At 40.5% G+C, this 23,088-nt stretch overlaps 1 protein-coding gene across 1 annotated transcript in view; it reads right to left on the bottom strand.

Annotated features, from left to right (window-relative positions):
* Positions 1 to 23,088, bottom strand: part of LOC119918514 (LARGE xylosyl- and glucuronyltransferase 1-like) — a 117,816-nt gene that overhangs the window by 4,610 nt on the left and 90,118 nt on the right. The window contains exon 6 of the mRNA XM_038739292.1: positions 22,579 to 22,750. Within this exon, the coding sequence (XP_038595220.1) occupies positions 22,579 to 22,750 (172 nt within the window). The remainder of the gene's footprint in view (positions 1 to 22,578; positions 22,751 to 23,088) is intronic.

The raw sequence follows: 23,088 nt of genomic DNA, 5'->3' as shown, positions 1-23,088 counted from the left end.
GTCAGCCTCGAGAGAAAGGGCTGTATAGAATAGAACAAAAATGTGACCAGATAAAGTAGGCCTAACAAACCACACAATGTTACTGTAAGACAAAAAACAACTTATATACAACACATTCCTAAATAAAAGTCAATATTAATATTAATTCATATAAATAAGTCCTGAAGTCTCAAATAACTGGGGTAATGGGCAGCACATGGTCATTTTTTCATTTATTGTCAGCTGCATGGTTAAAAAAAGTTTCCCCGTACAATAAAATTCCACTTTTGCCTTCCACTGTGAATGACATTTAAAGGAAACACAAGGTATAAGAAAGTAGTGATAAAAGAAAATATATATAAAAGATACTTTAAAGGAATAAAGGCCGGTCCAAAAACACCGAAAAGTGTTGAGTTTGCAGTAACATCAAATTAAAACATGAGTAGACCATAAAACAGGGAGGCTTTATTAATAAAATATGACTAAACCAAAACTTAATCATTGGTTTTATCTCAGGATAAAGAGATAAGTGAGTCATGATCTCTAGCTAACTGCCTGTTCTTGACTTGCGCATGGTTTGGATTGTGTGCAGACAGAAATAGAGGTTGAAGGGGATCAGAGGCAGACACTACAGGGTCAACTGGCTCAACACAGAGCCAGCAGAAACATAATCCCTTCATAAAGTGGGCTTTTATGTCTGAGTCAACTACAAACCAGGAGAGGGCTTCAACTGCAATGGCACACCATTTGTGAGAAGCTCCAAACTGAATTTGAAACTTAGCTCATAAGAATTTAAAGTGTTTGAGACACTAGACAAAAGGTATTTAGAGGACAAGAAAGGAGGTGGAATGAAATAAAGAGGAGAGTTTCAGAAGACCAAGGGACGAGGGAGGGGGGGGATGTACATGGGCATTAGGGAGGAGATATTATGGAAGACAAGCTAGGTAGAGATCAGGGTTGGATGGGCATTAAGGAGGAGATAGGATACTGGAGAGCGGGCATGGGTTTAGCACTGGTAGCTTTAATGAAGGCTGTAAGGAAGATTAATGAGAGTTTATTGGAGCAGGCAGCAGAGAGCGGGCAGCCTCTTTAGAAAGGCTGCAAAACAAAGACCACAGATTTGGCATCAAGGTGATGACTGTGCGGAACAATTAAAGCTAAAAAAAAAAACACTGCTCCTTTTGGAGAGACTACACAGTGATTCTACTTTGGTCTGGGTTAATCAAAAATGTGCCTGTTTAATCTCATTGTCAGCAGTGGTGGGAAGAAAATTCTACTGCAGATCCCTTCTGTTTATATTCTACTCCATACTTTTACTGTAGTTAAACATTTTTATTGCAATTAAGCAATACACCTGTGTGATTAATTACAATTAATGACATTTTAATCATTTTGGATGAACACTATTTGTGGACACCAAGACTGTATTTAACACCAGCAAAGTGTACTCAGAATTTTTAATTCCTCAAATCCAGGTAGAATAATAAAAGACAGTTAACTTCAATGTGGGTTGTATTTTTTTAAATTTTGGCTTTTGTCACAAACAGTTGTGATAACACAGAATTCACCATGTTCACTGCAGAGATCTTGGAAAACAGCGACATTGCAACATCAGATGAGTCAACAAACAGTCAGACAATCAGACAAACCAATAGTTCATCCAGATTATGTAACCACTTCATGTGGAAAATGAAAAGAAGAGCACCTGAAACATTCATAATAATAGTGTTCAACTACGGCAAGTACAGTAGGTCAAAGTTTAAAGAGGAAGCTGGATTGGAAACTGATGGATGTTTGCAATGGACACTTCTGATCATAATTTTATTAGATCACCGTTTTCTCATCCAAATAAGTTGACTGCTTGTTTTTCTTGATACATATGTCCTATTTTTTTCCCTAGATCTCAGAAATGAACTTGGTGAGTGAATATGCACACTGCATATGTGAAAACAGTTGTGCGCTTCAGAGGGAGCTGTGTAAATATCCTCAAGTGATGGCACCAGAGTCAGCGTCGATTGGGGCTGAAGACTGCAAGTTTGAAAATGACAGTAATCTGGGGGTGTGGAGTTAGAAAGAAGTGAGACCCCTGTAGCCCGCTCCTCAACTCTGCTTGAGGCTCCAGTTCTGCTGCATTGATTTCAACCATCTTTTTTTTTTTTTTAACTGTCAATCAGGGCAGCCCGGTAGCTCACTTGGTATAGCGTGCCCACCCTGTAAGAGTCATAAATGCAGTGGCCCGGGTTCGGTTCCAGCCCGGGGCCCTTTGCATGTCATCCTGTCTGTCTTCAGCTGTCCCTGTCTAATAAAAGCAAAAAGCCCTGAAAAATAATCTTACAAAAATGAACTTGTTGAGTACAATGCTCATATTACAGACAGGACTGATGGTGTTAAAACCAGACTAAAAAAACAGGGGTGAGCACGCTTTTTCAGCAGCTATGTTTTTTATATTTTAGTCCTTATACAGCACAGGACGTTTTTAAAATGCGCTATGTAAATAAATATGGGTTGGATTGGATGTTCGAGAGTAGATAGGTGAACAGCAAAACATGATTAATGCAATTATAAAAAAAAAATCTGTGTTGCTTGCCAGGCCCACCTATCTTACAAAAATCTTGACTAAATCCAAACATCCACAATGAGAAAAACTGATGAGCAGCTGGCCGTGACGCCTCAGCCATCAGCTTTCTCAAAAACAGTCAAATACTGGGTTTCCAAGTCAGGGAGCCATGAAAGGCAAGAAAAAGGGAACTAAATCAATACAGCTTTACTCTATTTCAACAAAAAGAAGGAAAATAAGCAACAATTCTAGTTTAGAATAACATCTTAAAAGAAATCCCATCAAAACAAGGTGATTCTTCACACTGTTCTTTATCTTCAAACAAAGCTATCAGTCACTGCATGAGCTTTTTTAATCTTCAAAACAGATTAATCCACATTACACTGTTTAGTTGCTATTGATCTTGTAAAGATGGAAGGCTGTCTGGCCTGTGAGGATTAAAGCCTGTACCTTCTATTTAGCACTTACAGTCTGGTTAGAATGCATTACAGAGTTGAACATAATAGTATGTATGCATGCCCAACAAAGCAAAGTCCTCATCCAGCCAACCTCAGGCCATCCACAATCTATTTCCCAGCATGCAGGCAGCTGAGGGGGGAGTGAGCGGTTCTTAAATTAGCTGTGGAGAGGTACCAGGAGATCAGTGGGAGTTTTTACTGCTGAGTCAGTAGTGCTCATACATACTAAAGATGGATGCCAAGGTCAGCAGGCCCTACATACACTCTTCCCTCCACCATTTCATCCTCCTACTGCTCCTCACATGGAGCAGTGAATAATAACCTTATCAGGAGGTACATTCAACAAATGAACTGAGAAATCTCAAGTGATTATGTAACAAACTGTTCATGTGGAGGTTGTTTTTTCAGTGTTGTGCAAGGTCCAAACTAGGGTTTGGCCATATGTGGAATTGGATTGTATTCTGTATTATTTGCAGTAAGCATTACTTTGATTATTGTATGTTATTTTACAGTGTGATATCCCGTATATACTATTGAGCCAAATAAAAGTTGATGGCCCTATTCATAACATTAGATCATTTGAACGAACAGTAATGGTGTTAACACCAGCTTCTACCGAAAGTGCTGCATTATGGGTTGTTTGTAGCTTTATTGTTGCTAAGCCAGCAAGTTTCTTCAAGTAAGTTTGTAGTGTGTCTATAAATCAGCTTTAGTAAGCCCTAAAAGTGTTTGGTTAGCTCAGTTTAATCTACAGGCGTAGTATAATGTGTTCTGCTGCCTCAAAGGAAAGAAATTCCCAAGGAGTGATATCGAGTCAAAAATCTCCCCTCATGTCTTTACTGCAGAAACAGACCGGGGATTGAATCAAACCTGTGAAACGGCCAAGATTTACCACCGTCGCTGAATGTGATGATCCATCCATCCTCGCATTCATTTATGTTTTGTTTCAAGGGAAGTGTTTCATGTTTCATTGGATGAGAAAAAAAGGATACAGAATAACAATACGGTATATCGATATAAGATACATATTTATTAATATCAGCCCTAAGCCTTCTCGTCACTGTTGTGTGAATGTTCATCCCAGCCATCAGAAAACAACATTGATATTGGACAAATCCTGAAAACCCCGACTATATTCAGTGAAACTGTTGTTCAACCTCCAGTGCTGATGGCTTTTGCCTAATGATAGAAGAAATTCTCCATCTACATAGAGAACTAACATCATTCTGAAAAGTTAATGCAGTTTTCTGCCAGTAAACCATGACCGCTGTAGCGGTTTCACTATGTAAAACACATAACGAAATGTTTAAAATCTCACAAAGGATACATGCTTCTATAAACACTACCCCTCCATTTTTTCAGCACAACAAAAACAGATGAACTTTTTCACAACAGGGGGAAAACAAAGAAATGCAACCACACATTCAGTTAGTCTTCTTTTTAGGTTACAAAAACAGTATTATAAACCAGTCCCATTCCACCTTATATACAGTAGTTCAGTTTACAATGAAAACCAAACTCCAGTGCGGGATCTCCGGTGATCAGTACTGCAAAAAAGGCACACTTTGGGATTTCCAAGGACTCAAAACAAGGAAGTATTCCCCAAAAGACCACTGTTCATTCACTAAATAAAACTCGGAAAGGGGAGGGAAAAAAAAGAAATAGTAATAACGGCCAAACGAAAGGTACGGCTCGCGCAGACTCATGGTTCCTGATTAAGGACTAGCTGTCTCAGCTCCAGAGACGTTTATGGGTCGGATAATCCAAGGCTTCCATTAGTATTGAGAAGACTGGCCGGCTCCTGCGTAATGTTACCGGGACGTCTAGCGTTGTATCGTTTACACGCGAGATGCACGTGGATTTTTTCACGACCTTTTCAAAAACATACTTTTTCACTTTTTTTCCAAGCCATTTTGCTGGTTGACGGAGAGGGTGTGTGAAGAGGAGTGAAAACTATAAAATGTTTTATTATAATATCAATTTGGGTGATTGCCACACAGCAAGTCTAAAGGTCCTTGCACACTGACTCCGAAATTTTTGTATTTGTTTTTTCTTATCCGTCATCCTAAACATTTGTCACACACAGAAACCTTGCACAATGAGTCTTATCCATTTTAATTAATCCGTTGTGAAAAATTACGCAAAACAATACAACATGGAGTCTTCAAGCAATGAGGATGATTTTGTTGCAGTCCCTCTTCTTAAAAAGAGAAAAATAAGTAGGAAATTTTGGGTCCATCCAATTCTGAGATTGCATAGAGAGCAAGGAGGGTGCCACCTCCTTATCAAGGAGCTGCGGGATTATCCTCAGTGGGTCAGTTTGATGCTTTGCTAGCAATACTGAAGCCACATATTAAAAAGAAAAACACCAATTTCGGCAAACCAGTTGATCCGGAACAGAGGCTGACAGTATGTCTTAGGTAACACACACACACACACACATACCAAACTGTGCCATCGGAAAATGAAAGCAGCATATAGCTTACAGCATATAACACCATAAGTTTGTGTGATATAATAATAATATTTGTATAATTTTAGATATCTGAGCACTGGGGACTCTTTCACCACCATCGCCAGCAGTTTTAGGTTGGGCATCAGCACTGTAGGGATGATTGTGAGGGAGACCTGTGACCAAATCAGGCTGCAGCTCAAGGACACCTATACAGAGGACATCTGGAAACACACGGCGAGGAGGTTCAATGAAAGGTGGAACTTCCCTAATTGCATTGGTGCTCTTGATGGCCCCTGCAAACACAGGTTCCCTCTTGTTTAATTATAAAGGGACCTTTTCCATTGTCCTTGCATTAGTGGATGCCGATTACTTTCCTGGCCATCAATGTGGGCAGCTATGGTGGGAACAGCAACGGAGGCATTTTCGCAGATTCTGAACTGGGATAGGCACTTCACCGTGGGACCCTGAATGTTCCACCCCCATTGGAGCTAACGTCTGCGCCTGAATTGGGGAAGGTCAACCATGTTATCTTGGCAGACGAGGCCTTTGCCATGAAACCATATCTACCTCCAGCCCTACGTTGGAAAGCGCATTGAAGAGGACAAGCGCATATTCAACCTTCGCCTGTCAAGAGCACGTTGCATCTCAGAAAATGCATTCGGCATTCTGACCCAAAGATTCAGGGTTTACAAGAGGCCAATGGCGGTGAACCCTGACCTGGTAGATAGCATCGTCAAAGCAACCTGCATCTTATGCAGCTACCTGCGGCATGAAGTAGTGGGACAAGCCGGCCAGGATGACAGCTTTGACTTTGAGGACGCTGGCAGCGCGTGTTTACAGGAGTTTCAGAGGCCAAGGGGTAACATTTGACGTTAGAGACACATTGACGGTGGCGCCGTGGACTCACATTGTAGACACACTGTAGTCCTGTAGTTTAGTTAGCGCATGCAGTGCTTTATATTTTATATATATTTATACACACTACTAATATATATTAGTGTGTGTGTGTGTGTGTGTGTTTTGTATTATTGTAGTATTGTTATACATACAATATCCATATATCATAAAGAAAAACAACAAAAGACCAATGAATCACTAAATTAATGTTTCTTGTTTATTTTGCATTCAAAAGAACTTTCTGCCCAGAAGATTAGATACTGAATTCATGTACAGATTTTTTTTATTAAAGTTGTTCTGCATATCAAAAATAACAACAATAAGTTAAACAACAATTTTCGATTAATAACCTCTTAAGCCTTCTGGAATAATACATTGGTAATAATAATTACATTGAAACTGATGATCTTAAATGGTTGTGAGAAGATTATGTGTATAACTATTAACACAACAACAGCTAGAAAAACCAAAGGCAACATCATGGATCAATTCCTGCATTTTTATTTTTAAAAAGGACAATTTCTCTGGGGTGAGTCTCCTCAAGGAGGGAGCCAAGCTGGAGAGAAAGGATGACACCTCATCTGTTTGCAGGTCCTGCCAGGCCTGACGCTGCTCTCGCTCTGCCTCTCTCTCCCATTTCATCCCTTGCTTCTCTCCACTGACAGTACCTCGCTAGGGTGTCCTCACTCTCTGCCTGCGTCTCTCTACGCTTGGCACCGCGGCTACCTGAAGGAGTTGCGCTGCCCACGCTCTCTGACTCCACCACTACACTGTCACTCTCCTTCTCTGCCTGCGTCCTCTCATTTTCCCCTTTTCCATTCTCCTCTTCATCACCATCATCCACCTGGATATTACCATCTGACCTGTTGAAAGTAGGCTATCTGAGATTGAATGAAATGATTGCTCTGTCCTCTTCATCTTTCTGTGGTGCATTTCTGGACAGGCTAACATTACCTGTCCTGTCCCTCTTTCCTGTAGCGGACGTATATGTCCCGCAGGTTATGCCACTTTTTCTTCAATGCTTCAACTAACATTATGCAAAACAAAGCAAACCATTATTACATACAAGCAGTCACCGTTTCGCGCATTTTATTAAAAGTCAAAGCATGCTAGCAACTGAATGAAACCCTGTTTGGGACTAGCACTATTCACTACGAATGGATGAATGACGTCAGCAACAAGCTAGTGTTTAGCTAACTTGAGAACAATACTACATGATCTTTCGTAGGCGACACCCTTTATTTTGAAGCCAGTACCTACCATCCTCTTTTCCAAGCTGTTCCGCAATCATCTGCTACAATCTGTCTTTGTATTCCGTGTCTTTATATTCCACACTTCCTTTATTTTAAAGCGCTTTGTGCTGCGAGACGAAGTGGATCAGCTTGTCAGACCCAGACCCCATTCTGGATTTGAACTTTTACTTATACGGTGGCTCTGATGTTTCAAAACACCTCTCAAAATGCTCGCTACGGATGCGGAAAAACGCAGAAAATCAAACCCAAATTTTTTTGACGAAAGTTTCGGAGGCGGTGTGTAAACGCGACTGACACAACGTGTTTCCTTTCTAACGTCCGAATATTTTGGACAAAAAATTTCGGACTCAGTGTGCAAGGACCTTAACACCAGGACCCTAAAACTGAAGCAACTAAATGGAATTCAGATGTTATTCATTGGATTTTTTTTTTTACACCTGTGCTCTTCATAGAGTCATGCCAAAATCTCTGCTGTGAAAAAAGGCGTATTAAGTTTTGTAAACGAACAAACACACAAATTTTTTCTTCTTGCGTTTTTTGACATCTACAGATGCCACACAAAACCAAAAAGCTTAGAAAAACAGGTAAAATAAGAGGTCAGTTAGTGAGAGATAGCACGACGAGTCATGCTCACCATCTCTGTCCTGGTGTCCTTGAACGCCAAGTGATCAGCTAAAAAGCATTTCTGTCACTTGAGGTTTGAACTGCTGAACAAGAGAGAAATTATGTCTCATGCACTTAGAAAACTGCAATACACTTAAGTGTTCCTATTTCAAGGACAGGTGGTTAGTAGGTTACACTGCCAAAGCATCTTCTGCCATCAGTTCTGATGATTGCAGTAGGCAGGGGATTGCGGGAAGGCATGATGTCATAATGTAGTGGAGGGTGTTGAAATGGCGACCCACTCCTGTCTTTAGGATGATGCCATTTTGCATATTAACTGCACAAAAGCGGGGTAGGTTTGAACAGGGTTTATATCTAATCATCTTTCTTTTTAATAATTCGCCCCAGAATCAAACCCAGAAACATCACGCTTTATAAAAACAAATCACGCACTGGAAATTCTCAGCGGATTTGGACAATTTAGGGAGTAAACTTGGATAAAATCTAAAGGGTGTGTGACTACATTTTAATATTCACAACATCAAATCATTAAGATTCATGGGGAAGCAACTGAGGAGCCACTTTTCATGATTCTTAAGGTCCTGCTGATACCCTGAAGACAATCTACTGAGCTAACTCTCAACTGCCTTCCATCAGAAATCACGTGCACAATCACAATTTCCCAAGTCCTTTGTTGGTCAAGGGTTTTTTACATTTAAAAAGCCACTGGTGACCAGAAGCCTAAGAAAAAGTGTTTTGGAAAAGCTGAGACATTTCAGCCCAGTTGGCTCATGGTCATGGGTGGAGTGGGGCAAAAAAAATGGCCGGTAAATTTATCCCTGGTCAGCCCGCTCTCTGGACAAAGCATTTATTCCACCATTTGTCCATGCAGAATTTTATGCAAGTAAAACTGGAAACACCTATCTAGCTCTCCTCAGGTAAAGTAATCAACTCAGCTGAGCCCTTGAGTACAATAAATACATTTATATGGAAGAAGCAGTCTAAGGAAAAAAAAAATTGAAAAACATGCAGATTTGTAAAGGCACTGACTTCCTGGCCATGGCTATCCTTGTCAAAAGCAGGATTATCCTCAGCCTTGATGAGTAATTGGTATAAGAATTAGGATATTAGTGTTACTTAAACATAACACTATCCGTAAAATATTAAAATGGTAGTATTTAATATTAGTACATAATGTTAAGATGTTAATATACCTATTTTAGTATACTAGTTCTACTAGTACTAGTCTGGCTAGCAGACACTTAATACTAGCCGACTTTAAGATTAGGCAAGGTACCCAGCAGTCGTAGTAACAGAACAATTTCAACTAGACAGTAGCTACAGCAGGTTGAGAATTACAGAGCCATTTATCACTTAGTAGATTTTGTTTCATTAACCCCGAAACAGATCTGACTTGTGGTTAGTCTCTAAGATAATAAAAAAAAAAAACTGTGAGCCATCATATTAATATCTCATTAACACCTCTGTAACTGTTAGCTACCTCATTTGCAATTGTAGAAGTAGCAGCAGCACCAAAACAAATTTTGAGGCACTTTGCTGCACCTGCTTCAAGCAGCTTTTTGTCTACATTTAAATACTATGTGGTGTATTGGCACCAAATTGTCCAGCGTGAAGTCTTCATGTTACGCGATACGAGAACCACATACAACAGAATTTATCAAATCAGCTCGGACTTGATGAACGTAGCACAAGGACACACACGTGACAATGTCCGGTTTTCAAAATAAGGTGTCTATACAGGATGGAAATAAGATTGACTGAATTATATTCACAGAAAGTATAAAACATATTACATGTGTACATTAAAAGTAATGCATATAACTTTCCAATGGTCCAAGGCCCACCCACCATAGTCTCTTATAACCCTGTGGGAAACACTGAGTCAGCTCAGTCAGTTGGTTTTCATTTTTATGTGCATGCTGTCTGTTTGAAGGTGTCTAACTGTACATAACACAAACTGCTAATGATGCTACAGTAAGTCAAGAAGTGACAAATTGTATAATCTTGACCCTACCCAACTCTTTTGGAAAAGGATGATAACAAATTCAAGTTCTGTTGTGAAATTGCATATCAGGAAAATGTTAATCAGATCCAAACAAAAGTAGACCAGAATGATTTGGATTCTTGGCTCTGCTTTGATGTATGAGTCTCCTTTCAATTGATGTTCAGACATTCTGTTTTCTCATCTCAGAAAGTTAGACATGTCCACAGTAAAGTTGTTCTTTATACTATCCATGTTTGCTGGAATTTAGAAATTGCTGATCATCTAAAACAGAACCTGCTTAAATATATGAAAAACTGTAGTTGCAGGATCTCCTTTACGTCTATCTTATCTATCAGTATCTATCTTTTTCATAGACTTCTCATTGAACAAGAATGTTCTGTGGGGTAGATCTTAATTTAAAACTGTGCAGAGGAACTGACAGTTTATTTAGTAGATTGTGAGGATATATGTGACCACTCTCAAATGAGTTTTGCCACCAGGGAAAGACAACTGTGGAGGAAAAGCTCCTATTTGCAGAAGTGTTGGGCCTGGGGCTGCAGGATGCTAGATGGGTTACAATTTTAGCATCATTGTACAGGGCGCTTTCCAGCTCAACAGCTTTGTGGAAAGACTTCATCACACCAGTGATGGGCAATTATTGCTTATGTCAATCAAAATAATATCAAACACCATATCAAGTCCCTCTTCACTGATAAGGTTCTGTTTCCCTTTGCCTGCCTATAACGTGACTCTCTCTGCCTCCATGTCTGTTTACTCTCACATAAACAGAGATTATTGGGGGTAAATTGTAGATAACAAAGATAAAACAATGAAAGTAGAAGCAGTAAGATAAGCTGTAAAATGGGTTTCTTTGACGCCATTGTCAAAGTGTCATTAGCTCTTAAAGGGTGATACTTAACAGTGTGATCGCACTAGAAGATTTCAGGAACAGAAGTGGCTGACAGCTTTTCATTTCAATGAGCTTTGGTGATGAGAAGCAGCAGCAGTCGCCCCGGCAGCACCGAGGACCGAACTGCCACTGCCCAGAATGACAGCTTGATTTCAAACTGAGGTTAAAGTTAATTATCCGCAACATGCTGATGCAGGTATCAATGTCAGATAAGGATTTGATTTTCTTCACACTCTAACTCTCTGTACACGATCAGATGCAGAGTTTGTCATTTCTGATCTGTTTGTCAGTGATCTTTCAAAAGCACAACCAATAAGAAGACAGCCGTCTGTGACATAACCTGAAACTTTCAACTTTCTGCAAATGTCTTCGGAGGCAGGGGAGTGACAACCTGGTGACAATAGCGTTCCTTTTGATTCACTCCCAATTCACTATGACAGAACTTTAACAAGCTACCGGAGCTCTAATAAGAGAAACCATGCATGAAATTATGTTGATCAAAAATGAACCACTTCATCAGCAGGTGCACTACTTTGTTGTTCAACCTTATGATGGCAATGGGTGAAAGTAACTGCCCAATCAGAGTCGAGTAGCAATTGGTCAACTGTCAGAGCGCTTATTACACACACAACCTTTAAGCTTGTGAGAATCAAGGCAGACACTGCCACTTTGTTTCTGTATGTGTGAACAGGAGGTTACACTGTGTGCCATTTTGTGTGTGTTGCCATGGTAACTCCCTTTTATTTGCATCTTATTAAAATGCCCATACCATCCTGACGCCTGATAGTACAAAGGATACGAGAAATAAATTTCCTGTACCTTACACCAGCAATTTAGTACTTCCATAAAGCTAGGGGATGAAGGGAAAAATGAATGGTCAGGTCACCCGGGTGGCCTAGGGGTTTACGGTGACTATGAACCACAACGTCCCTGGTTCAAATCCGGCCAGGGGTTCCTTCCTCTCATTTCCTGTCATCTCCCCACTGTGGACTCACTAGTATCAGTGTAAAAGAGTCAAGGCTTAACATTAGTCATTTTGGTGAATCATACAACTGTTTTCACAGGCCGGGTAGTAAATTGACCTTAATGTGTAAAATTAGTGGAGTTCTGGTACAAGCAAACACAGCTGTCCCCACAAGATGTATTTTTAGTGTCTTTCAAAAGTCAAAGTCATGCAGCTGATTGTGAGAGACTGATGTGCTGCTGCTGTGTGCAGCCTGTTCTTATTCCCTCTTGCATCAGTCAAGCAACTTTAAATCACATCTCAGTCTGCAGGAGTGGATGGAGTCCCGTTATCACTGGGATAGCTCAGATGTCTCATTTGACCTCAGTTTGAGATTTTGGCAGAGAAAAGTTAAAGCGCAGTGCTTTGCCCTCATTCATAAATGAATGCCTTCAAGTAGAGACTGTCCATAGAGTGAAACGTTATCCCAATTGGTATATATCATCACATTGAGACTGCAAACACACGCCAAAGATAGTATTCATGAAGAGAGATCAAAGATGCAGTGGGATGCAGCAGAGATGGGGACTCGATGTCGCACTTAAGTCACACAGGGACTTGACTTGAGACTTGTCCTCAAAAGACTTCAGACTTGACTCGGACTTGAGGTGGGGGTCTCATGAACAATGTTTATTTTTAGGAAACGTCTTTTGAGCTTGCTGTTATTCCCCTCCCTGTGTTACCTCAAACCTACTTATGTAACACAACTACGTGTCTGCTGTGCACCCAAACAAAAGAAGCGCTGAATGCAAAAAAGGTATGCAACCAGTGGCCTGTACTACAAAGCTGGGTAACTGGCTTATCCAGGTAACTTCAGGAGTGACTTTGTGACGTTGGGTGCAACTTCCTGATTAACCCGTACTACAAAAGGTGGATAGGAGTTACCCCAGGTCTGTTGCAATGGCAATTTATGCTGCATCTCTTAAATGCTCTGAGCAGGTTTTGTTCGTGGTTAACTCGAGGTTACCTTGTATAAGTGAGTTACACACCACATCTATACTCAGCGTTAATGATGAGAAGTAGGATATTAATACATACCACTTGATAAAATATTTTTAGATTTCATCCTGGCTTGTTCCACTGCGGTTGCAGCTGAAATGAAGTTGTTCTTAACACAACAGCATTAGCCCTGCAGCCTCTGTGATTTTAGGGAGGAGATCTTAATTAATTAACAGGCCAGTATCTGGGATGTAGTTCTGTAAGCTATAACTGAATTTTCCTAGGTGTTTTCACATATATATATTGACTATTTTACGTGTCCAATGATACGGTGGGGGTTAATAAACCAGAAGAAAATTCCTAGATGAAAGTGGAAAATTTACAAGAACCAAATTCGGAAATTCACTGAAATTAGAGTCACAGAAAATCTAAATCACTCTGGTGTTTTCTTCTGAATACGCCCAATCCACGGCAAAGTCTATCTAAAGTGCATGATAATATAGTGATTGTGGGCTAAATTCACAAGTATTTCCTCACTGCTAAATCCGATTGTGAATATAATTTCCCACTGCATGAATAATACACAGCAGAGGTGTGTGTGTGATGTTGCAGCCTTGCAAAGTGAACTTTCCCTCATAAATGTGTGACTATACTGGTCAGAAAATATTCAAGTTTTTTACTTGTAGATTAATCTCGGAAATTCAGTTTATTTCTCGGATTATTCCTCCTCTCCGCTGACTTCATTTCTGTTATTACAATGGACCTCGTGCAGTTTTACCTTTACATCTTAATCATATTACACATAAAAGAAGAGTCCATAAAATACTAAACAGAGAATTGCAAACAAGAACACTGAAGATAGTTACAAATTTACTCAATGCGATGCCAACAAGCCTCCCTGGCGCCGTTGTGGGAAAAATCCTGCCTGCACGGCTGAACACACCCCTTTTATGCGTATGCGCACCAACTCCTATTAAGTTAACGCCGACTCAACTAACCAACATCTTATTCACCGTCGTAGTACCGTTTAAAACAAATGTAGGTAATCAGAGTTTGTCAACCCTGAGTTAACTCTGAGTAGGTTGAACTCCCCTCGTAGCACGCGCCACTGAAGTTAGTATAAACACCTTTAGCTCAGCATTGGCCATCTAACGTTAGCTTTGTTCTTGCTTTAGCTACGACCTACGGGAGGTTAACTCCGACTGTCGTTCATTATGAATATGAATGAGACTTGACTTGGACTCTAGGTCAAAGACGTGAGCATCTCTGGGATGCAGTGAGGAGGAAGCTATGACAGCAGCGTGGTCATTCGGAACTGGCAGAAACTCTCGCCTTTAGATGTGATCAAACAGCACATCCCCTAACCTAGACTGTTTGAAGCACACTGAGGCCCCTACCCCACAACTATAAAAGTGGAGCTGGTCATTGGCCCACAGATAAGACTACTGGCAGTGCACTACTGCAGATTCCAGGTGTGAATGTGTGACTGAGAACAGGGCCTTCCTGAAAAAGAGAGCATTTCTCCCAATAAACTAATCTATACAGGTTAAACACAAGTTCCCAGTGAAGCGAGAACATTTGGGATAAGGCTCAACATAGGTTTTGCAGCATAAATGCATGTATAAATATTTTCAAGAACTGCAAAATGTTAATGATTTAGCACAAACCAAAATCCCCAAGCTCCATTTCCAACCAAAAAGTCCCCAAATATAAACATTAAAGCACTACACAAATGACCCATATTAGCATTCTGTGATCAGACGTCCCTATCCTTCCAAATTATTCATGTGACCGTTTCCTGATCTGCCACTGCTGTAGTTAAGCAATGGTTAGGTTTAAGCACAAACTACTGATGGTTGCATATAAATGAGTGCTTGAGCAATATAAGAACCATGTTGATGAGATGTTCTGAGGCTTAGTACTGTCAACAATTACACAGATAAAGCAGTAAAACTTAAAAGTTAATAATTATGGGAGATGTGAACAGTTCGATGAGTTAGCTGATGGCTACAACTTGGGCCCCATTTTTTGTTTACATTCTGGAAAATTGGCACAATTAAAAGTGTGCCAAATGAGCTTTGAGCAGTTCCTGTTTACAATCTATCCACGGATGTACAAAGGAAAATCACATCCTAGGAAAGTTTAAGTCACACCGATATGACTCCATTAAAGAGCACAAATTTTAACAACATGTAAACCTAATAAAGGGGATCCTGAGTGACTCTACCCTTGATGTTTCTGTATATTTTATCGTAATAACAAGCCTCCCTGTTTTGTGATCTGCTACAATTTTAATGTACTGTTAATGCAATTCTTCTTCTGAGTTTGCCTGTTTTGATACAGTACAGTTTGATAAAGTACATACTTCCACAACAGATTCATATCCTATCTCTCTTAGTTTTCATTTTCTCTTTTTAAACACAAACTAGTGCAGGGCCCATTTGGACCGTGTTGTTGAGGAGCGTGCCTGTTCGGAGCGGGCCGATTGCTCGGCACCCGGAAATGGCTGCTTGCAGCGTTCTCTAGAACCGCTCATCCGATTGACTTAACACTCGACACAGCATTCCCATGGCTCCTCAGCAATACACCTAGTTTGACGCCAAGTGTGAAGTCTATCGGATGAACGGCTCTCGAAATATGCAGAGACAGAAAGATTCCTTCCTTCCATAGTTAGATGCTTTTAAATTCACAAATAATTTCTAATCCCTTCAACCATGCTGTTTTTTTATTTTATTTCTGTTAAGCTACCGTAAAGGAAAGTGTCACATTAAAGGCTTTCCAGAAACTCGAAACCATCCTGTAAAGGCTTTTAATTTGAGATGATGAAGGGTTGAGTCTCACTGACGACAACTTAACCATGCAAAAAAAGGAACAGAATGGAATAATAAATGGAATTTATCAGTGAATGAGAACAGTATTTCACTAAAAATGACTGATATAGAACTAGTGTTGTGTAAATGTACGTTATTACTCATTACTCGCATACTCATTGTATACACGTAGACAAGAACTATAAATGGTCAGATTGGATTTGAAAAGCACGTGTCTAGGTAAAGGATGGGCATCTCATCTCAGTTTTCTAGTTTTTCAGGCTTTTAGATTCCAGACACTCTTTCAGGCTAATGGTCAATAACATCTGGTGGGGTAACAGAGAACTCTGATGGTTCAGGGACTTTACTACCTAAGGTTGTGAGAATTTTCTAATTTATGATAAAGACCTTGGAATGCCCCATTACTCTTAATTCATGAAGATGTTGGAGAGTGAGAGAGGTTCAAATATAAAGGGCAAATTATACATATACATATCAGCATAGCCACAAAGGTCGGTGTGATATACATTTTGTCAGCTGCTCATGTCTGTAAACGTCTTTGTGGACAACTGCACACAAATTTATGTCCATGTGGACTGTACATGCCTACAAGTGCACCAACACCACATGCGCTGGAAAGGCATAATGGATCTGTGTGTGTGCAAACACTGGATGTAGTATGTGAAGAACAGCATGTGCGGATACCCCAGCTGTTCATGTCTGTTTTGGAGCTTATGACAGGTCTTACTGTGTTTTCAGGCAGAACATGAAGTGGATTTTAGGGGAGGCACGACTGCGTACAAAGTCCATGCAAGGACGTGATTAAATGTGAGAGCAGAGAAAATTGATGCGATTAGACGTGTCCCTGTGAGTTGACCGTTTTGCATGTATCCTGGGGCTTCATGAATCTGCTTCATCAGATGTACAGAGACGAAAGGAAAAAGGAGACTGGAAGGAAATTACAGAAAGAACTGGTGTTTCTGCTGAGTTCTGAGAGCAGTCAAGAGTCAGAAGCTGCCTCTGTTGGTATTTGGGGTGAAAAAAACACAGATTGTGCAAACAGATCAGTGGTCAAACTCACATGCATGATGTGAAAAATTTCCTTTCCTTCCGGTCAAAACTTTACGGCTCTGTTTTCAGCTCTGTTGAATTGTAAGAATTACTACATGATGAGGAAGATGAGAATCCCACCCCATCTGAAGACCAGGACAGACACTGCAACATCAGCAGGGACCAGCAGACATATCCTAGTAAGTCCGTCAGAACATCTAACCAAAATGTTCAAAGTGCAAGGAGTCAGCACTTACCACAAAACATACAACACATTAATATGTCTGCTGGTACACGCTAAAGACAGGAGGAAGACTAGACAGCTGCAGGAACCACTACATCAGTGAAGCAAGGACCCTGGGCAACAGAGTGAATGAAAAGATCAAGGAGGACATCCATATCCGACACTAGATAATCTTTGAACAGAGACGGGGGTTACCATTTCCACCCATATCAAGGATCAAGGGAATTTATTTATCATTATACAACACAAGGTTGAACAACGAAATGAAAGTGAAATCCTAAAGTGACAGTGATGATAAGCCGCTGTGGTACCTGGTCCAGCTGATTAAAAAAAAAATAAATAAAAAAAAAATAAAAGACTAACAGATGAAAAATTTTGCAGAGTTTGAGGGAGCTGGCCGCAGCATCTGAATGCACAGCTGTACATTCATTACATTACACACGTAATGAAAATTCCATACTACATGTGATAACAGCTGAACCATCTCCATGACAACTGCCCACTGATGAAGACTGTGCGATGAGGTTGAAGGCTTCAAAGAAAACTACTAAGTGGATGTTCTTCTTTCTTAAACTCCTGTTTTTCCAAGGTCAAGAATGAACTTTCATGCTCAGGACTGGTTTTGGATCATTCTGTGGAGATATTGTTTTCATGAAAATTATGTCAATAAAGTTGTTCAACTTATCGAAATGAGAAACTTGAGACTTAAAGTGTGTCACAGAAAAAGCCTAGGTCACACTGGATCATTTTAGCACCAATTCTAGGCTTAAATGAGGGAGGTACTTCCAACCACCATCCTCAAAACCAAACAATGCGTGTTCAAAAGCCAACAGAGTTTGGATATAATCAAAACAGAAAGTTTGAGAGTGGGATGATGGTAATGATGAAAAGTTGGGGAAATACTGTTGGTACATGAAGGACAAAGTGAGTGAGCAGGAGCGAGAGAAGCTCCCAGCAGGAGGCTATAACAGAACTTTAACCTGATCAGGAATCCAAGACAGGCTGCTGCAGCACTCTACACGCTGCCTCTCAGAAACATAATGCACTTCAGACTACTTTTTAAAGCAACTCAAATGCCACTGTTAATGGCTGTTAGCATTACAATGCTGTACATTCATCCTCATGTACAGTGAGCTGACAGTAATAGTGAAGTGTCTGTGCTGACATGGAAGAGACCAGAGCCAACAACAGAAATGCTTAGTTTAGAGTACTTAATCTGCTGTTAAGGCAAACACATCCTCAGTGCAGAGACCCCTGAAGATGTTAGCAGCAGATTCTTTAAGCCCTGTAAGTTGCAAGGAGGGGATTCCATATGCCGGAATTAGTTGTACAGCACATCCCACAGATGCTGGATTGGAATGAGACTGCCAGCATAAAGTCAGGTGTCAGGTTTCCGGCTTGCCTTTCCCCGATATTAGATGTGAATTTAGCTTCTTAAGAGTCCTTTTCAGTCTTAACCTCAGCTAATCATCATCGTAAAAATCAGAGAAACCATAAAATAGCATTAAAGAATTGCAGAAGAGAGCATCAGTAGTTTTTAACAATATCCTCTGTGCATATTTAGTTTTCAGTTTAGTTTTGTGTGTAAAATCACTGCAGTGAACAAGACTGTGCAAGACACCGCAGTGGCGCTCAAACAGAACTGTATTCTCACCTCGACTCACCCGGTACATCTTCACCACCTGCACATATGGATTGTGTAAATGATTAACGTCTGGAAATAAAGCCAGGGACAGCTCTCGCACAATCGCCAGTCCTAATCATGATGCAGCCAAACATAACAAAACCAACATAAAAAAATGTGTCCACCTGTCAAACCTCCATCTTCCAATGATCTCCCAGGGTGGGGGAGACCACTGACAGAAGCGATCGTTTTTTGGGAGGTGTGAAGTACTCTGTATGATTGCTGATTGTATTAATACTGCGTGCGTAATGCTGCATGGCTGCGCTATGGCACTGCAGAGGACAGCATGAATGGAAGGATTACAGAGTGTCCATGAGGGACCATGATGATGACTGGCTATGATTTCGATTTCGATTCTTTAGAGTCGTGCTCTTGGATCTGTGCGCTAAACTGGGTCCAGCATTAGACAGATTAGCCTGACGGAACCATGCCATCCCGAGTAGGCTATAATCACTGTTACCAGCGGGAGCAGACAGGTGTGTGTCTGATGGGATCAACAATAGGTCTATAGTGTTTACCTTTCTACCTAAATTCTTTGTTTAGAATAATGTAATTCTATTAAACTCTCTGAATTTTATTTTGTTTATGAACAAGCTGGATCAAACAATGAGTGCTTTATAACTTCCACCTCCCAAGCACCACAGAAAAAACTCTTTCCAGCCATTAGGAGTCTCCATTGTGACACTCTGCCACTCCGTCGTTTTGCCTTTGCTGCTGATCCAAGAGCTCAAATCATCAAATGAAATATTTCTTCTCGCCTCCACTTCAGTGATAAGCACCACGATCTCACACTCAGTGTAGTTTCTCTTTTTCGCATGTTTTGCAGCAGGATCGGCCGTTGTTAGTTGGACTTGATCATTTGCATAGTAATTTATGGGAGGAGCCAGGGCGGGATATGAAGCTTGTGCGTGTGCGCCCAATTTCACGTTGATTGGGATGTATAAAGGAAAGGTTTGCACCCAAAAGCCAAAAATGGTGTACGGCAAAAAATATTCAGACTTATAAAACCGTGCGTACACACACTTTTAAGCAAGTTCCCTTTTTAAATCACAATCAACTTGAAATGTGGCGCACGTGATGTGTGACCCTTCAAACGCCCATAGTTGCCTATAAATGGTCAGTGAAACGCCCCTCATTAATATTAATACAGAAGAAAGAAAAGGAGGCAAATTCTGACAGAGAAGCTAAAAAAATTAAATTTAACTCAAGCAACGTTTGTGTACCGGAAGAAAGGGGGCACAGGAGCTCCACCCCTTTATAACCGATCTGCAGGAACCGACATCCCTCCTGAATAATAATAATAATAATAATAATAATCCTTATTTGTAGAGCACTTTTCAAAAACAAGTTACAAAGTGCTTAAATAGTGACGTCATTTGCTGGAGGGGGACACACACGCAAGACTGGATGACCCAGGTAGGTTTGGAGTCCCCAGTTTGAAAAGAGAGTGAACCAAACGCATTCCGCTTGTGTTTGAACATTTATTTAGGCTACACAAACAGCCCACTCACTTAACGAGGCTGCCGATGAGTTAAAATAAATATGACTTGTTGTAAATGACAAAATAGTGTTATATTTCCATTATATGTATGTATGTTTTACAAGCAGCACATCACATCCACACGCTGGTGCACAGCGTTTGGCTCGAAAAGGCAACGAACATAGGCAATATGAAATTATGCTCTCGTATTTGCTCGACTGACCCATTGAAAACGGCATCAATTTAAATGTAATTTGACCTCCTGTTCACCTTATTTATGAGAATAAATTGCACTGCATGCAAGTATTAATTAATATGATTCCGGATTAAACTGTCCAACATAATTGAGGCGTTTGTTTGCAGAAACAGATCTCTGTTTGTGTTTATTATCCTAAATCTGGATCTTTTTGTGCCCTGCAAATGATCTTAAATTGTGTGGTTTTTTTGCACACTAAAGGGAAAATCAAACGGGTGTTTGTTTATTCAGAAAGGCCTTAAGCCTATAATACTCAAAGCTAATATTTCGATTTATTTTACACAATAGTAGGCCTATTCATTTCAAACCGTTTCATCCTTCTGCCATGTGTGTCACCATTTGTGCGTACGCATGGTTCAGAGTTTACTTACAGCACCGCACATTCTGACATTGGCCCGTGTCTAAGTCGCTCATATCCTTACTCTTGCCATTTTTCCTGCTTCTAACTCTTCACTTTGAGGACACAATGTTCACTTCCTGCCTGATATATCCCCCCACTGACAGGTGCCATGGAAACGAGATAATCATTGTTATTCACTTCACCTGTCAGTAGACATGATGTCATGGATGATCAGTGTATTTCAACAGCACAAATCCCATCCGTACAACAGAGTCATGTTGTACGGATGGGCCACTCACCCACACCCGGGTTTCTCTTTTTTAACACAAATACTTCTACATTCAGTAATTTATACACAAATCAGTTCTACTTTTTTGTTCAGTGTCAAGCTACCCACACTAAAATCAACACAGATATTTCACATTCAGTTCTAGCAGCTGGGGCAGGGCATAAACTGTTACTTGTTAGGCTTTTAATGAGAAACTTCTGCAAGAAGTGTTTTGCTAATAGAAATACATAGCGGGTGAGAGTGAGAGCAGCTGAGTGCTGAGTATGACATGACTGTTGTACTGATGGAGTTGGTCCAGTGAAAATGAACACTAGGGAGTCATTTCCCATGTTAGCCATCATAGCACCTTTATTTATTAGTGCTGCCAACTAATATTTGATACTGTATATACTGACTTGTATTTTAGAATTTACTGTAATTTCCCTCCCAGCATTCCGTCCCAGTATATGGCTTCTTTGAATAAATTAACATTTTATCATCCCACACATGTTGATGGCTTATATGAGCTTGATAAAGTTAATGAGCAGATAAAATCAGAGCTGTGCTGACTGAATCATGGCTCTGTATCAACTCTCTTAACCATCTTTATAAGGTAATTTGAGGAAAGCTAAAGCGTGAGAGTAACACTTATTAAGTGTGTCTTAGTGGAGTGTTGTAATGCTTTAAACATAATGGGGCTAGACAGTTCAGCCAGACCGGACAGCAAAGGGAGTGCGTGGCAGAGGTGCCGCATCGGTGTCACCTGCTAATTAAGATTGATCCAAACCCCTGCTGGCTGTGCTGCACTATCGGACAGCACTACCCATAAATCTTTGCAGTGACTCACCACCGCCTCTCTCCCCTACCTATACTTACAAGACTTTGTGCCCTATAGCCTGCACACCTTATGCTGGTCCTGCAGGCCTAGATTTAAACTTTAATTTACAGCGCACACACACACACCCCCCCCCACACCAACACACTGTATTAATGTGTTTATTATTAACAGGGAGAGCTACTCCTCCAAGCTCATCACACATGTAACATGCAGCTTCTATCCAGATAACAACCACATATTGATTCAACAAGAACAATCCTACATGGTGAGTCATGCAGTGACTGATGAATCAGCCAGGAGAATGTGTGTGGAGAGGAGAGATCGCAAAAGATGGACAGACCTGCTTCAGGACCAACAGCTGCTATGACAGACCTTTACTCTGACTCCGTACTGCTGTCACTGGGCAGATATGGTGAAGTTCATTCAAAACTACAGGGCTCCCCGTAATTTGCCACACACTGATTATCAGCACAAAACGACCATCATCAGTTTCAAGATAAAACTACTAGTTACTGCCTTTACAGAGTAAGGAAATAGGAGCTGTGTTACCTTTGAACTTGTGGAAGACAGCCCAGAGTTCAGCAATGTCAGTGGCAAACGTGATGTCTGTGTCCAGGACGATGACTCTCTGCAGGTCGGACAGCAGCGTCTTAGTGAGCACCAGCTTCATCAGGCCGTAGATTCCAGAGTAATGCTTGTTGGGGATCCATGACACCTCAGACTGAAACATCACACCAAAGCAGGGTTAGGATCATTTGCTGTTAAACTGGCTGAATTTTAAAAAGTTTTAAAGTTAGATAACAGCATCCTTAAAGAGGGTTTACATAGCTCATAATTTCTCCAAAGAATTACATAAAGTAGCAGTCAGATCATTAAGCACTACAGGATTGTAAGATAAGTTGAATGCATGTCATGGTTTGGATTTTCAGTTTTAATATTTCCTGTTTTATTCTCGGTTTAGCCTGTTAAGATTTCGGTTTTCTGGTTGGGGTTTCATGATTTCTGTATTAGTTTGTTCATTCATTTGTTTTGTTTTGCATATGTTCCTTGTTCCATGTC

This window comes from Micropterus salmoides, unplaced genomic scaffold (assembly GCF_014851395.1).
Source record: "Micropterus salmoides isolate LMB-PRFRI ecotype aquatic unplaced genomic scaffold, ASM1485139v1 Ms_hic_scaffold_23, whole genome shotgun sequence".
NCBI classification, from domain to species: Eukaryota; Metazoa; Chordata; class Actinopteri; order Centrarchiformes; family Centrarchidae; genus Micropterus; species Micropterus salmoides.
The sequence above is the reverse complement of the archived record's forward strand: the minus strand, read 5'-3'. Positions and strand labels throughout refer to the sequence as shown.